Source organism: Trichomycterus rosablanca, chromosome 20 (genome assembly GCF_030014385.1).
Source record: "Trichomycterus rosablanca isolate fTriRos1 chromosome 20, fTriRos1.hap1, whole genome shotgun sequence".
In the NCBI taxonomy this organism is placed as follows: Eukaryota; Metazoa; Chordata; class Actinopteri; order Siluriformes; family Trichomycteridae; genus Trichomycterus; species Trichomycterus rosablanca.
Window position 1 is genome coordinate 25,222,711 of NC_086007.1, and position 16,645 is coordinate 25,239,355.

General features: G+C 44.1%; 1 protein-coding gene across 3 annotated transcripts in view; it reads left to right on the top strand.

Moving 5' to 3' along the window:
* arhgef12a (Rho guanine nucleotide exchange factor (GEF) 12a) overlaps nt 1–16,645 on the top strand; it is a 44,281-nt gene that overhangs the window by 10,624 nt on the left and 17,012 nt on the right. For 2 of the 3 annotated variants that reach the window (XM_063017135.1, XM_063017137.1), the window contains exons 2-13: nt 1,423–1,443; nt 1,890–1,984; nt 6,087–6,185; nt 7,688–7,737; nt 9,930–9,987; nt 11,768–11,943; nt 12,341–12,451; nt 13,665–13,745; nt 13,837–13,965; nt 15,638–15,736; nt 15,829–15,939; nt 16,370–16,468. In XM_063017135.1, the coding sequence (XP_062873205.1) occupies nt 1,423–1,443; nt 1,890–1,984; nt 6,087–6,185; nt 7,688–7,737; nt 9,930–9,987; nt 11,768–11,943; nt 12,341–12,451; nt 13,665–13,745; nt 13,837–13,965; nt 15,638–15,736; nt 15,829–15,939; nt 16,370–16,468 (1,129 nt within the window). The remainder of the gene's footprint in view (nt 1–1,422; nt 1,444–1,889; nt 1,985–6,086; nt 6,186–7,687; nt 7,738–9,929; nt 9,988–11,767; nt 11,944–12,340; nt 12,452–13,664; nt 13,746–13,836; nt 13,966–15,637; nt 15,737–15,828; nt 15,940–16,369; nt 16,469–16,645) is intronic. The other variant, XM_063017136.1, reaches the window with a different exon arrangement.

A 16,645-nucleotide genomic window follows, 5' to 3' on the forward strand; every position in this document is an offset into this window, starting at 1 on the left:
TTCAGCAGCTCTCAAAGGAGCGCACACACACACACACACACACACACACACACACACACACACACACCAAGCACTTTTACATCTTGTCACCTCCTCCCCCCCTTCGCACTGATTGAATGTTTTCTGGATGGCGGACCATTCTCAGCACTGTAATGCAGAGTTCTGTACTGGTATAAGTATAGCAGGTGCAGCAGTGTTGTTGGGATCTTTATTTAAATAATATATAACTGCACACAGCCTTTCAGTTTGCAGATCCTTAATGCGTTTCTGATTCCAGTATTTGCAGCACTACTGAATATTTCATGCTTCGTTCTGATAGTCAGTAGCAGAGTAGGATGTAGGGGGGGGAGGGGGGGGTTGTTTAGTGTGTTGAGGATGTGTGTTATGACCGACTCGTTGTTATTGAGTTCTGTGTGAAGAACAGATGAGCGTTGTGGTTTACAGCTCGTGTTGGGAAGCTTTAGAACCCAGTTGGTTCTTCTCTGTTACCAGTTCACCTGCATATTGTGGATGTTTTAACATGATTTAACCTGAATATTTTTAATAAAAGATTCACTTTTATTTTGTCCCTGTCCCTGTGTTTAAATCACAGATTCTTGTTTTTTGTTATTGACTTTAACAAAATGTCCCGGACTCATGGTGCACGCTCCGTCACTATGTATCCTACATTTTCACATTTATTAATATTTACTGCACACGACACTTTCATGATATATAGTTTATTACATATTGTATTATGCACATATTATACATCTTTATTCTATTTATTTAACTATATAGTGTTGTACAGTAATACGTATTTATCTTAAATACTGCCTGTACTTACCTTAGATACTTACATTCATCAAATACCTGTAATACTTGTTATTCATTTTGGGATTAATAAAGTTTGTCTGTCTGTCTGTCTGTCTGTCTGTCTGTCTGTCTGTATAGCAATCTCTATCTATTATCTCTGTCTATATAGTTATGTCTGTTTGTCTATATGTCTGTCTGTCTGTCTATATGTCTTTCTGTCTGTGTATGTCTGTCTATTTATCTGTATAGCAATCTCTATCTATTAGCTGTCTGTCTGTCTGTCTGTCTGTCTATCTTACCAATCACGTCAGTGTAGACACCCGACTGTGTGGTGGGTCAGTGTAATAGACAGAGAGAGAGAGAGAGAGAGAGAAAATAACTTTACTTACAGTAATGGATGATTTTGGCTGTATAACCAGGACACAGAAATTTAGTTTGATCTTAAATGGCTAATGAATACCTTTGTAATTCACTGAATTTAATAAAATGTCTAAAATTATTGTATAAAAAAATTATTGAATAAAATATAATTTTATTCGACTGTATGAAGAGATGTTTTTGTTCTGTTATTGGATGTTTATATAGAACACTAGTTTATGGAACCTTTTTTTTTCCTCTCTTTCACAGATTTTCCAAAAAAGTAAACCGGTAAGTGCGTCATTTCTGATGAACTAGTTGGTACAGATGATTTTGCCAGCTGTACCCCCTCCTTCTTTCCTCAGACACGAGGCCTGGCTCAAGCACGGGCTGTTTAGCGAACGGCCGGCGTACAGAAACACCCACAGCAGGCCTCTTTAGCGGTGTGGCTCATCTCCTCCTGCCCCAGCGAACAGAGGGCCTTCACAGAGAAGCGCAGGGCGAGGCACAGGCGGCAGGGCAGGGCATTAAAGCAGCTTTCTGTTTACCACACACATGCCCTCTTTCTCGCTGCACATTTCAAAGTCGGACCGGTTTGGGTGCCCCACCTCCCCTCCGCCGCTCCACCTCTTTTTGGGAGGGGGTTTAGACTTGTGCTTTGCTTCTTGTTTTGGTCTCAGATGAATGGAAGCATACACATTGAGCTTTGACCTTCATCCTCATTTCTGTGTTCGCAGAAGCAGTAGCATTCTCAGCAGAGACCCTCCTCCTGACAAAAGACCCAAAAGTGACCAGGCCAGCAGTCCAGCGGGGAATGAGTTTGACTCTACAGGTAATAATACAGATTTTTGAATAGACTCACAGATCCAGACGTGATCCTGAAATGAGAGACGCAGCTGGGGAAAAGTTTTGGCTGCTGGGGGTTTAAGGTACTGGACTAATAATCAAAAGGTCACTGGTTCAAGCCCCACCACTGTCAAGTTGACACTGTTGGGCCCTTTAGCAAGGCGCTTAATCATCAATTGCTTAGACAATATACTGTCAAAGTACAGTCGTTTTGGATAAAAGCGTCCGCTGGATCGGACAAATGTATCTGGACACATGAGCAGGAGCTCATGGTAGTGAAATATACAGTGTATCACAAAAGTGAGTACACCCCTCACATTTCTGCAGATATTTAAGTATATCTTTTCATGGGACAACACTGACAAAATGACACTTTGACACAATGAAAAGTAGTCTGTGTGCAGCTTATATAACAGTGTAAATTTATTCTTCCCTCAAAATAACTCAATATACAGCCATTAATGTCTAAACCACCGGCAACAAAAGTGAGTACACCCCTAAGTGAAAGTTCCTGAAGTGTCAATATTTTGTGTGGCCACCATTATTTCCCAGAACTGCCTTAACTCTCCTGGGCATGGAGTTTACCAGAGCTTCACAGGTTGCCACTGGAATGCTTTTCCACTCCTTCATGACGACATCACGGAGCTGGCGGATATTCGAGACTTTGCGCTCCTCCACCTTCCGCTTGAGGATGCCCCAAAGATGTTCTATTGGGTTTAGGTTTGGAGACATGCTTGGCCAGTCCATCACCTTTACCCTCAGCCTCTTCAATAAAGCAGTGGTCGTCTTAGAGGTGTGTTTGGGGTCATTATCATGCTGGAACACTGCCCTGCGACCCAGTTTCCGGAGGGAGGGGATCATGCTCTGCTTCAGTATTTCACAGTACATATTGGAGTTCATGTGTCCCTCAATGAAATGTAACTCCCCAACACCTGCTGCACTCATGCAGCCCCAGACCATGGCATTCCCACCACCATGCTTGACTGTAGGCATGACACACTTATCTTTGTACTTCTCACCTGATTGCCGCCACACATGCTTGAGACCATCTGAACCAAACAAATTAATCTTGGTCTCGTCAGACCATAGGACATGGTTCCAGTAATCCATGTCCTTTGTTGACATGTCTTCAGCAAACTGTTTGCGGGCTTTCTTGTGTAGAGACTTCAGAAGAGGCTTCCTTCTGGGGTGACAGCCATGCAGACCAATTTGATGTAGTGTGCGGCGTATGGTCTGAGCACTGACAGGCTGACCCCCCACCTTTTCAATCTCTGCAGCAATGCTGACAGCACTCCTGCGCCTATCTTTCAAAGACAGCAGTTGGATGTGACGCTGAGCACGTGCACTCAGCTTCTTTGGACGACCAACTCGAGGTCTGTTCTGAGTGGACCCGGCTCTTTTAAAACGCTGGATGATCTTGGCCACTGTGCTGCAGCCCAGTTTCAGGGTGTTGGCAATCTTCTTGTAGCCTTGGCCATCTTCATGTAGCGCAACAATTCGTCTTTTAGGATCCTCAGAGAGTTCTTTGCCATGAGGTGCCATGTTGGAACTTTCAGTGACCAGTATGAGAGAGTGTGAGAGCTGTACTACTAAATTGAACACACCTGCTCCCTATGCACACCTGAGACCTAGTAACACTAACAAATCACATGACATTTTGGAGGGAAAATGACAAGCAGTGCTCAATTTGGACATTTAGGGGTGTAGTCTCTTAGGGGTGTACTCACTTTTGTTGCCGGTGGTTTAGACATTAATGGCTGTATATTGAGTTATTTTGAGGGAAGAATAAATTTACACTGTTATATAAGCTGCACACAGACTACTTTTCATTGTGTCAAAGTGTCATTTTGTCAGTGTTGTCCCATGAAAAGATATACTTAAATATCTGCAGAAATGTGAGGGGTGTACTCACTTTTGTGATACACTGTATATATATATATTTCTATTTTATTTATGCATTTTCTCCCATTTTAGTGTAGTCAATTTGTCTCCTGCTGCTGGGGGATCCTTTTGCTTGCAGTCGAGGTGGGTATATTGCTGCTCACGCCTCCTCCGACCCGGGTGCAGCCCTTAGCGGGACCCTTTTTCAGCCATGCACTCTGCACAAGTGCCTCTATATCTGCTAATCAGGGTCCTTACACAGCGTTTAAAGACCCCACCCGCTAGATGCCCGCTAGATGGCACCCAGCCGACCGGTGGCAACACCAAGTTTCACCTGGGCACCCAAATGGTAGTAAAATAGAGTGACCTCTATGTGTGAAGCCTTCATGACTTTGAAGTATGTCTGTTGGAATTTGTCCCCATGCAGTCAAAAGAGCATTTCTAAGGCTGGGCACTGATGTTGGTCAAGAACGCCTCAGTTGGTTTTTCAGTTCATTCCAGATCTGTTTTGTGGGGCTGAGGTCAGGACTCTGTGCAGGACATTGGAGTTTCTTTAAACCGAGCTTCATGTCTTTATAGAGCTTGCTTTGCGCACAGTCATGCTGGAAACAGGTGAAAAACTCTAACTGAAAGGAACAAAGTTAGCATGTCAGACCGTGCTGTAAAGCTGAATGCTTCCGAGGGTGGAAAGCCTGCGCTATGCAGGGTTTGCGCACGGAACTGAAGTACTCTGTGCCTCTCACATTAACACTGGCCTCTCAGAATGGCCACGGTTGTCCTCTGTGCCAAGACTCTGCCTCAAACAGTGCTGTGATTCAGACTTGCTGACCATAAGCTATGCGTATGTTCCTAGCCCTGTTTTTCGCCAGTGAAAAGACATCGTCATCACATCGGCCACTGCGAAGCTTAAAGCAGGGTTGGTGAGGGTCGTTTATGTGGCACGATACTGGATTACAATGCGCCAATCGTCATGTCCGGGTTAAAAGAAGAAGAAAAGCATGCAGAGCCATGAACAACATTCTGTTCATGAGATTCGTGTGGGTGAAGGACAGAGGAACAAGAATTTTATGAATTCTGAGCTGTCAGTCCATCTCACAGAGTGCAGTATAGCATATAGAGAATCATGTACCAGCCCGTTTGACCATCCTCCCCCTTCAGACACAGCCAGGCGTATCTGTGTGGGCGCCTCGCTGGTCAATAGCACAGCAGAGCATGAGGTCTAAACTTGAGTGTGCTTGGGCAAGCTGCTCAGGATTGGACATGGGCAGGATTTTAGCAATTAAGCAATTGTGCTGTCAATTAGCAGTACAAGACTGGTGTTATGCAGAATTCTTCTCTTCTCTCCCTGGCTCAGAGGGGCAGATTATTACAAAGAGAGAACACTCTTCGCTCTCTGTATTCCTCCACCATTCATACTTGCACCTCAGTAATACAGGAGGAGTTTGTTTAACACCCTACCATGCCGTTGGAACACCACCGGAGTGTAAACATGGTCGTCCCGCCATGGACATGTCTTCTCGTTACACTTATATTCTGTAATAGACCTTTGTTTTTCATTTTAATTATCTATTTTTTCCCCCCAATTTTTTTTATCCCTATTCTAGTCATGTCCAATTACCCTGATTGTGTCCTCTATACTGATTCGACCCTTTTTGCCGCTGACTGAGGACGCCACTCAACTGACTTGCGCCCCCTCCGGCACACAGTCAGTACAGCCTGCATTTTTCACCCGCACGAGCCGAGTTCATACACCGAGAGACACTGCGCACGGAGGGTCACACCCCCCTCGATGTTATTCCTCAGCCCTGTGCAGGCGCCGTCAGTCAACCGGCAGGGCCCGCAGTCGCACCAGTTATGAGGACCTTATGCTCCGACTCTACCCCTAACCCTGAACAACAGCCAAACGTTGTTCATACTGCCGCCCAACCCGGTCGGAAAGGCAGAGCTGAGTTTCGATACGATGTATCTAGAAACCCCAACTCTGGTGCGCTAGCGTACTTTACCGCTGCGCCACCTGAGCGGCCTAGTAACAGACCTTTGTAATGGACTGTACAAGCGCTTCAAGACTTAGATAAGGCTACAACCTGCCCTAACTTACGCTGTTCATTACTTGGTCTTCACATCACACCTTCCGAAATCTACATCCGAATGTAGACTGATTGGCACACCCTTACCCCGTCTCTCTTTTTTTTTCTCTTTTATTTCAGGGCTGGTTCAGAGATGTTTGATCATTCAGAAAGATGAAAACGGATTCGGCCTCACCGTGAGCGGAGACAACCCCGTCTTCGTTCAGCTCGTCAAACAGGGTGAGTGGATTCTCTCGGCCGAAGGCTGAGGGGGGTTATAGTACAAACTCGATGTTTCCAACTGCATTCAATTCCTAGACTTTCCCCATTATGTAACATGGAGCTCTGGGAAACGTCCATCGCTGTCCCAGGGACTTTGTTATAATGTAGAGACTGTTCTGCCAATATCAGAGTCGATTGCTTTCAGCATCATTTATGTTTTTATGCATTTTCCTCGTTTTTCTCCCAGTTTTGCGAAGCCAATCCACTGCTGGGGACCCTGATGGTGCCCAAGTAGGGTGTACATTTCCCTGACACACTCCCTCCCTCTGACGTCTGCGCAGTCCATCAATCCCTTCTTATTCTCTTATACTTCAGTAGATTTGCACGCGGGGTCGGCTTCGAGTACGGAGAGCCACGCCCTGATCTCTGTGCTCCTCCACTTTCTGTACAGGCGCCCTGGGCAGCCGAGGTCCCTACACGTTGTAATAACCCCTCTCCTCCTTTTGAACTGATTTTGTCATTTGTACTTTTTCATATTGGAGTTGCTAAATAGCATGGCCAAAAGTATTTGGACACCTGACCATGAGCTTGCTGGACATCCTATTTCAAAAACAAATGGTATCAATATACTGTACAGTGACCTTTATTGATATTTTAGTTATAACAACATCTGCTCTTGAGAGAGCTTCTGTGGGAATTTGTGCCCATTCGGTGAAAAAAGGATTCGTATGGCTGGGCACTGAGTTGATGTTCTGCTGTTCAGTAGGGCTGAGGTCAGGGCTCTGTGCTGGACACTGGAGTTTCTTTAAAGCGAGCTTTCGATGTCTTTATGGAAAAGGGCCTTCCCTACGCTGTTGCTGCATATTAAGATTGGTAGCATATCATTTTTGTTATATAATTAATTCATTACATTTGTTCGTAACTGTTGGAGCTGAAACATGTGCATTAAATAATTAGAAGGGGCGTCCCAATACTTTTGAAGAATCTGAAATTTCACTTCTAAAATGTTCCGCCCGTTTAGAAAAGGTTCGGTGTAACAGAATGGGGGTTAAAGAGCGCCCCTCACAGCCCCTATAAAACTCTCTGTGTGTGTGTGTGTGTGGCTTTTAATAGAGATGTGAATCTAATGCGTCTCCCTGTAATTGTTTTCAGTGTTATCCCATAATCAGTGGCTTTCCAGGGTGGAGCACTGAGCCACGCCCGTTCCAAACCCCTGATGGGAATCGACTTCAATCTGCAGGCCTTTCTATGGATGCAAAACACCATTTTTTAACCCTTCAGATACCTATTCTTTGTTTCATTTCATTTTAATGGTTTACCACACGTTATCCTGGTCAGGGTTGTGGTGGGTTCAGTTTTTTCTGGAATCACTGGGTGCAGTGCAGTAACCTGTGCAGGGCCTGTGCTGTTGAATTTCTGATTATGTTAGGACCCAGAATGTAGTGAAGGGGTATTTCCTAATGAAAGAGATGTTGGGAGGAATCCCTGACCGCCTTCGCTCGTCTCCTTTTTCCCTGTAGATGGCGCTGCTATGCGAGCCGGGGTTCAGACTGGGGACAGGATCATCAAGGTGAGTTTATGATAACGTGCAGGGGTGTTAAACACCACACGATAACAAAACAATACTGTTATTATTATTATTATTATTTAGGGGTCGCCATAGCGGTCAGTATACCCGACTGAGTGTGTCTCCCAATGGCTAGTAGTGGTGGGCGGATCGATCCAAATATCGATATTATCGATACCAACGTTGGTATCGGAATCGGATCGAATCTAGCAATGGGATCGATACTTTAGTTTCAGTTTTTTCTCCGCTACATTCAGTACGTTCCTCCTGTTTTATCCAAAAGTAGACGTGTGTGTGTGTGTGTGTGTGTGTGTGTGTGTGTGTGTGTATACACACTTTGCTCCTCTTGCTCCGCTGTGTTTTACTGTCGTGCCGTCACGTGACTAAGCGACACAGAGAAAATACATGGAAACAGTGGATATTTTCATCAGTAAATAAAAAAAAATTGTAAGTTTTAAAACATTTGTTCTTCAGTTATAATGTTGTACTGTACTTTGTTTTAAGCCAGATAAGAAGTGCAGTGAAAGTAATGAATTTAGTTTTATTATATTATTGTTTATGAACAAAAACTGACGTTCTTTACTATTTTCTGTACTTTATTTTACAAAAAGCCAGAGAGTGCAGTGAGAGTAGGGATTATGTTTTCTTATTATATAATTGTTTCTGAACAAAAACCCCAGACTTCATTAAAGTTTATTACATTATTAAAATTACTTTTTATTCACCTAAAAACTGTAGTGGGTTTTCACTGCACATGATTATCTAATGAACACAAAATCATTTATTAGTCAAAGCATATTGATGATACATTCACCTCATAAATCATGACACACTGCTGTTCCCTACATGAAAGTAAATAAACCGCTTTATAAGTAAAAAGTGTCGGTATCGGATCGATATCGATATCGGCGATACTGGCCCTGTATTTACTTGTTATCGGATCGGATTTATTCTTGTAGTTGCTGCCCTGATATCTGCCTTAAAACGTCCAGATTTAGTTTCTTGGCTGGTATGAACAAATTCTTCACTTCATTTCTGGTTCCTTCAGTGACGTAACGTCCTAGCGCTCTTTACAGACTGTGATGCTCCCACCTCTATACATGCAGCTACTTGCTGCGTAAAATCTTCCCAACCAATTTGTGTTTTTTTTAAATATTTAATTGGTTATTTATTGCCAAATAAGACACTTAAGAGACGTCTGTCTCGTCTCCCCACAAACCAAGCGGTCTGCCATGCAGCCACTGTTGGGCCCTTGAGCAAGGCCCTTAACCCTCTCTGCTCCAGGGGCGCCGTACTACGACTGACCGTGGGCTCTGACCCCAGCTGGTATATGTGAAGATAGAATTTCGTTGTGCTGTACCTCTGTGTATGTACAGTATGTATATATGACAAATAAATGTGTTCTATTCTGTTCTGTCTACATTAACGCCAAGTTTAAAGAAATTAGGTTGCCGGTTCAAGCCCCACTGTCGCCAAGCTGCCACTGTTTGGCCCCTGAGCAAGGCCTTTAATACTCAATTGCTTGAATTTTATCCAGTAATAATTGTGTCACTTTGTGTAAAACCTTTTGCTTAATCTAAGCTGCTTTCTAATGGGTCAATTCTGCCACCTGCTGGTCACAGTTGTGCACAACCAAACCTCCATACTAAAAATATTAACACCATCATTAACACATTTACATTTTTGACATTTAGCAGACGCTTTTATCCAAAGCGACTTACAGTCTAAGCAATTGAGGGTTAAGGGCTTTGCTCAAGGGCCCAACAGTGGCACCTTGGCAGTGGTGGGGTTTTGAACCAGCGACCTTCTGCTTACTAATCCAATACCTTAACTACTGAGCTACCACTGCCCCATTAACACTATGTACATGTGAGGTTTAGAAGTTAATTTCTCTAAACCTCTTCCATTCTTCTAAGCACCAGACAGCCCCAGATTACCAAGAACCAGGCTTTTCTACATAGCAGCTCAATTTTTTTCCTCTAACATTTGTTCATTTTAATAGTAATGTAGACTAATGAATCATTGTATTGAAGGAAAATACTGACATACTGACATAAAATGATAATATTTCATGTAAAAGACAAGTAAAGAAAGCTTTGACTTGGCTCAGTAGGGTAAATAAATCATGTTTATTCATTTTCAATATAAAGTTGGCTTATTATGAACCTACTGCTTGAATTTCTTCTTCATTTTAGGTGAACGGAACCCTGGTGACCCAATCAAATCATGTCGAAGTGGTCAAATTAATCAAATGTGAGTTTATTTTCTATTTTTAACTTTTTTATGTGATATTATAATATATACTTTCCCCCTTATAATTAGATTTAGTTTGGTTCTGTTTTGGTATTATATTCTTTTGAAGTGCAGAATCAGAAACGCTATTTTTTTTGTTCCAAAAACGCACTCGTCTGTCTGACTGACTGTAATCGTATGCCAGTAATTATCAGCCCGGGCGTGGCTACATTCTCAATGTGAGAATTTGTTCTGGTTTTGCCGGCTTCAGAAAAACAAAGTGAGTTTGTGAAATCAGGTCAGGGGACCGAATTATGATACATATACACAAGGGTTTGTATATTAGGGGTTCATCCACCTGTCAGAGTTGGGTTACAGATGACAATGATGGACACACACACACACACACACACACACACACAGTACAGCCCAGTGAAAGTCATTAGGGTAGGACACTGCCTGCTTGATTTATAACCATACAGCAGTCGGTACACGGCTATCCACACACACACACACACACACACAAACACACTGAGAAACAGTGTCCTCCCAGGAGCCGTGGCCTCCATCACACCTGACTGACTGAACACCCCCCTCCGGAGACAGTCAGCTCTCACATTCTGCACATTTTGCACATCTTTGCACACTAGTTATTCATATTGCAATTTAAACCGTCATGTGTCGGTACAGTGTGCACGTTTTGTACATCTTTGCACAGTCACTAAATATAATATAAAAATATAAAACTATGTTATATTACATAATAAATTGTAAAGTACTTTTTTATCTCTTTGTGGAGAGTGTCGCACTAAATTGTATGTATGCAAGTATAATGACAAGGTCTGTTTATCTATCGGTCTGTCTATCTATCTATCTATCTATCATTATATCTATTTTTCTGTTTATCTATCGGTCTGTCTGTCTGTCTATCTATCTATCTATCTATCTATCTATCTATCTATCTATCTATCTATCTATCTATCTATCTATCTGTCATTATATCTATTTTTCTGTTTATCTATCGGTCTGTCTGTCTGTCTGTCTATCTGTCTGTCTGTCTGTCTGTCTGTCTGTCTATCTATCTGTCTGTCTGTCTGTCTATCTGTCTATATCTATCGGTCTATATGTCTGTCTCTATCTATCTGTCTGTCTGTCTGTCTATTTACACCATTTCCTCATGTACCTCAGACCCCTGACCTCCTTTTGCAGCAATATTTAATAATTATTCAGTGGGGTTGAGTAATATCGGGTAAAGTCTTTACTGTTGGTGCTTCTGCCGTTATTGGTAAATGGGTCAGAGTTCAGAACGGATCAGCTGTTATAAAAAGAAACCTGCTAACAGTGTGGAGAGGAAAAGCTATTAAACTGGATCAGGATGCTGTAGAAAAGGTGGAACATAAATGGTTCTGTATATGTTGTGGATGGTGGCTGAAGCCTTGTGATAGATTGGCACGCTGTCCAGGGTATTCTTGCCCTGCTCCCGGTGTTTACAGGTGGAACAGGACTCACCGCAACCCTGACCAGGATAAAGTGGTTAAGGAAAATTAAAAATAACTACTAACACATTCATAATGTTTTTTTGATGTGTCAAATTGTTTTGACTATCAGGCAGACATGTTTGTGTTTTTTACACCTGTCTCACTCTGGTCAGGGCCACGGTGGGTCCAGTTTCTCTTGAATCATTGGGCACAATAAGTAACACACAACAGACTGGAAAGCAATCCATCGCTGAGCCTCGGCCATCCGGGAGTCTTAAGCACCATGATGCCTAATACAGATCTTCCCTTTTTATTTTCTTTAGCGGGGTCCTATGCTGCCCTTACAGTGTTGGGGCGACCCCCTGGGTGTCCCCAGGTCCCTCTGTCAGAGGTCGATATGAACCTACACGGAACATCTCTAGATTCCCCGCATTCCCCAAGGCAGAGCCGGAGCGAGCGGGAGTACCGAGCACTGAGCACCTCTCCTCTACCACCGTGGGTAAGGATCCGGTTTATTACTGTGCGTGTAGAAGTGTGACGCGGAAGCTCTGGTGTTGAGTTTAAAGAGGCGCAGCGTTAGCATTTAGCACGTTTCTCTTACAGCTGTTGTTAGTGTAACGCTGTGGTGTAGCCACTTTGCTCTGGGCGTGACCTCTGCTGATAAGAATGAGGCTTTTCCTGTTGTGGGTAAACTGACGGTAAACTGTGTTGAGCTCATTCTGCCCAGACTTTGTTTACCCTGTAACGTTTAGCAGGCAGGCCGAGCTGTATTTTCTGGGAATCCTGAGCTTCTGAGGGCAGATTCGACCATTTGGATGCACCCTGCTGTCTTACAGCGTTTTACAGCTGCCATGCTACACTTCACACAGACTTTATCTCTTCTTTCTTTACTGTAGGAGATGAATGAGGATTACAGCAGGAACCCCACGCTCAAGCTACTGAGGGACATCCAGCAGGCCAAAAAACACATCGTACAGCAGCAGGACCAGGTCCACAGAACCGTACAGGTACTACATTACCCACAATTCCTTCTGGATTTAGGAGTGTGTGTGTGTGTGTGTGTGTGTGTGTGTGTGTGTGTGTGTGTGTGTGTGGGGGGGGGGGGGGGGGGGGGGGTAATCCACATGGAGCTTAGCGTGATTCTCCATATGTGAAACGGCTCTGTGTCGGGACCCAACACTGCCGGGTGATAAGAAGTGCCCACAGACTGGACAGAGGAGGCGTGTGGTGATCTGTCTATGGACTAGTAATCATAAGGTTGCCGGTTCAAGTCCCACCACTGCCTAGTTGCCACTGTTGGGCCCTTGAGCAAGGCCCTTATCCCTCAATTGCCTTAATTGCTCAAATTGTATTCAATGATAATTGTAAGTCGCTTTTAATAAAAGCGTCCGCCGAATGCCACAAATGTAGCTCAGTGGTTTAGGTACTGGACTAGTAATCAGGAGGTTGCCGGTTCTAGGCTCACCATCACCAAGTTGCCACTGTTGGGCCCTTGAGCGAGGCCCTTAACCCTCAATTGCTTAAATTGTATTCAGTCATAATTGTAAGTCGCTTTGATAAGGCTGCCGGTTCAAGCCTCACCAGCAGCAAGTTGCCACTGTTGGGCCCTTGAGCAAGGCCCTTAACCCCTAGCATTGTCACTTTGAATAAATGCGTCTGGCAAATGTAAATGTAAGTTCTTAGTAGACAGTGGTGGCTCAGCGGTGATTATGACTAGTAATCATGAGGTTGTCGGTTCAAGTCCCACCATCACCAAGTTGCCACTGTTGGGCCCTTGAGCAAGGCCCTTAACCCCTAGCATTGCTGCTTTGGATAAACGTGTCTGCCAAATGCCGCAAATGTAAATGTATGTTCTTAGTAGACATAGGTAATTTAGTGGTTAAGGTACTGGACTAGTAATCATAAGGTTGCCGGTTCAAGTCCCACCACCACCAAGTTGCCTTGAGCAAGGTCCTTAATCCTCATTTGCTCAAATTGTATTCAGTGATAATTGTAAGTCGCTGTGGATAAACGCATCTGCTAAATGCCATAAATTTAAGTTCTTAGTTGCCACCAAGTTGCCACTGTTGGGCCCTTACGCAAGGCCCTTAACCTTTAATTGCTCAATTTGTATTCAGTGATAATTGTAAGTCACTTTGTATGTAAATGTAAGCTCTAAGTGGACAGTGGTTCAAGGTTTATAATAGTGACTGGACTTACTAATATTAATTGTTTTATTAGGATGACCTGCATATAGGCGACAGTTTTAATGGTGGTGAGGTGGATGTCGACCAGACCGGCTCCGATGGCTTCTCCAGCCCCGTAAGTGCATTCTTTAGCACTTTAAAAGTCCTTGACATGTGACTTTCTTCATCTCTGCATGTTTAAAAACACGGTGAATTCTGATCTACAGGCCCTGCGTGGATATTACCCAGCGTCCCCTGAGAGCCGGTGCAAAAGAAACTCCAGCAGTCCCAAGAACATGAAGCAGGACAGCTTCGACTCGAGTCCTGCTCCCGAGAGCGAAGAAACATCCGACCTGGTGAGAGACATAACAGCTGGAACCGGAACCTACATTCCCATCAGCAGTATTAACCCTTTAATGGTCTGCTAGTCTTAGTTTGAGTCTAAATACTTGTTAAAAATAAGCTGCATTTAAATCATCTTGTTTACTCGTATCTACTCCTTGGTTGACATGTGTTGAACCGCCGATTACGCTAGCCCAACGTGTTCAGGGGTTAAAGAACCGCTCACCAGAATCGTCTTTTACATTTACAGAATTGTGAAGAAGCTTTGCTCAGGTACAAATAGACGACAGGCCAGAAACACAAATGCTGAAAGTAGGTAGAAAACCACAAGTGTTGTTTAGGAGACGTTGGTACTAGGGTGGCACTTCTGTCGTATTTTGAAGATGCCAGGAGAGCCCTACAGGCACTCGTACAAAAGAACCTTGATGCCGTCTTCTTTTAGTCCTGATAAGTGGACCAAGACAAACCAGACTGGTTTTCTTTTGTAATTCAAATTTTTTTTCTCTTAATGTAGTCATATCCAATTCCCCAGCTGTATCTCCTCCACTGCTGCAGACTCTTTTCCTGGCTAAGAAGGGCTGTATCTAACACCCTCCCGACATGTGTGCGGTGGCTTTATTTCACCTGCAGGGATCAGTATCACGTACAAAGAGTCAGGCACTGATCCCCATTATTCCCCGTCTCTGTGCAGGAGCCAATCAGGAATCCCTTCACAGCTAATCCTGTATGGCTGGTCGATAGCAGAGCCGAGATTTGAACCCAAAAGCTCTAGATCTCAGCAGTGGTGGTGGGCTAGCGTGTCTGTCATAGTCTGTCATGGTTTTTAAGCACAGCAGTTGCCAGATTCGTGTCTAGGCAGTTGTAGCCTAGCGGTTAATGCCAAGTTCACACTACACGACTTTCCAAGTCGTCAGGTCGCTGTACAGTTCACACTACACGACTGGATCTCTTGTAATCGGGAGTCTTTCAAGTCGGTGTGGCTTTCACACTACACGACTGATCGGCGATAGGGGGTCACACACTACACCATCTATCACCAACTGGAATCGCAAGAGAGCGTCTCTGGTCTCCCAAACTACGTTCTGTCACAAAAACAAATGCGAGGGGTTTAAAAAAATGCACGTCAACAAGTAGCGAGCGATCAAAGCTTGTGCGGTAATACGCAGCATAAAATCAAGGAGGAAAAATAAATGAATCTGAGTGGATTTGGCTACGCGAGCAGCAGGGATTGTTCTATAGTGAGTTGGAGGTTAATAAATATTTTTGCAATGCAGCGTGGCTGTTTTGTAGAGAACGATCAGGTCAGAAATACTGTAAAACTCGTGTGTGTGCTGATGTATTCTGATATAAACTATATTACGCCCCTGTCCCACCTTTTTACACTCCTCCCCTGCGTTTTTCCTCACACCGTATCTTGTGTTCTCATTGGCCGTTCGACATAGCACTCATTGCCAGTCGGGCAACTCGGATTCAGATATCTGACATGCTAGAAATCTCGCTTCGGTCGGAGCCGCTCGGATCCAGTTGTTGAGTAGTTCACACATAGTGATTGAGAGCCGAGTTTCGATCGCCGAGCGAACGCCGACTTGCTTCCTAGTCGGCAAATCTTGACCAGTCGGCAATTTGAATAGCAGCGTCTGCTAAATGATGAAAATGTAAGTGTCTGTACTTCTGTTCTCCATGCAGGACTCGCTCCTCCATTCCTCTGCGGGCGGCCCCTCGCCCCGTCAGGTCTCTCGGATCATAGGAGTCGAGGACGAATACTTTGAGTCTGAACAGGAACAGGTACCGCTCTCTGTTCCACTTTTTTCTGTATGCGGAGCTCCTGCTTGTAGTTGCGCTCCTCAGCCCAGATGTTCTGCTGGTCTGTGTTGCAGGTGAACGTGCAGTGCAGCTGTTTACAGAGCGTGGAGCTGCTGAAGACACGACCCGTTCACCTCGCCGCTTTCCTGCACCACGTGGTGTCCCAGTTCGACCCAGCTCCAGTGGTAACGACGCCAGCACCTGCACGTGCATTTAAAGAAATAGAATCTGTCTAAAAACCTACTGAGCTGCCTTGCTGCCTAATGCCTACCTGTGCAGCTGCCTCAGTACAGAGGATTCTAAGAGACGTCGACCACATAAGGCAGATTATTCAGACTCACTACTTATGTACCCTATACTATATATACTATACTACTATACTACTATACAGACCCAATGTCTATATAGGTTTGTGCTCAGCCAGATCCGGCAGTAATGCTGCTTAAAAGGCCTGACTCATAACTGACTTTCCTGTTCATCCCAAAACTGTACAGTAGGGTTTAAAATTTCACTTTTTAGCCGTTTACCTCAAACAGACGTTCATTTAATGCGCATGTTTGCGTAATTGCTGACCTGTTTTCAGCCCGTTTCTGATGGAATTTCTTCCTCCTGCAGCTTTGCTACCTTCATGCCGACCTCTACAAACACACCAACTCCAAAGAAACACGGCGTGTCTTTATGGACTTCTTCAACTTCTTTATCGATCATGGCGCTGTAAGTCTCACCTGTAATTCCTAAACTTAATCCTCTTCACTCGAAAGACTGTGGGACGTCAGTGTGGATTCTAGACTTTGGGATTTGTGTGTTTTTCTTGTTTGGCTTTTCTTTTTCCTAACCCTAGCTTAATTTCACGAGACTTTGAAGTGTGTCTGTGGTGAACTGGTGCCATTT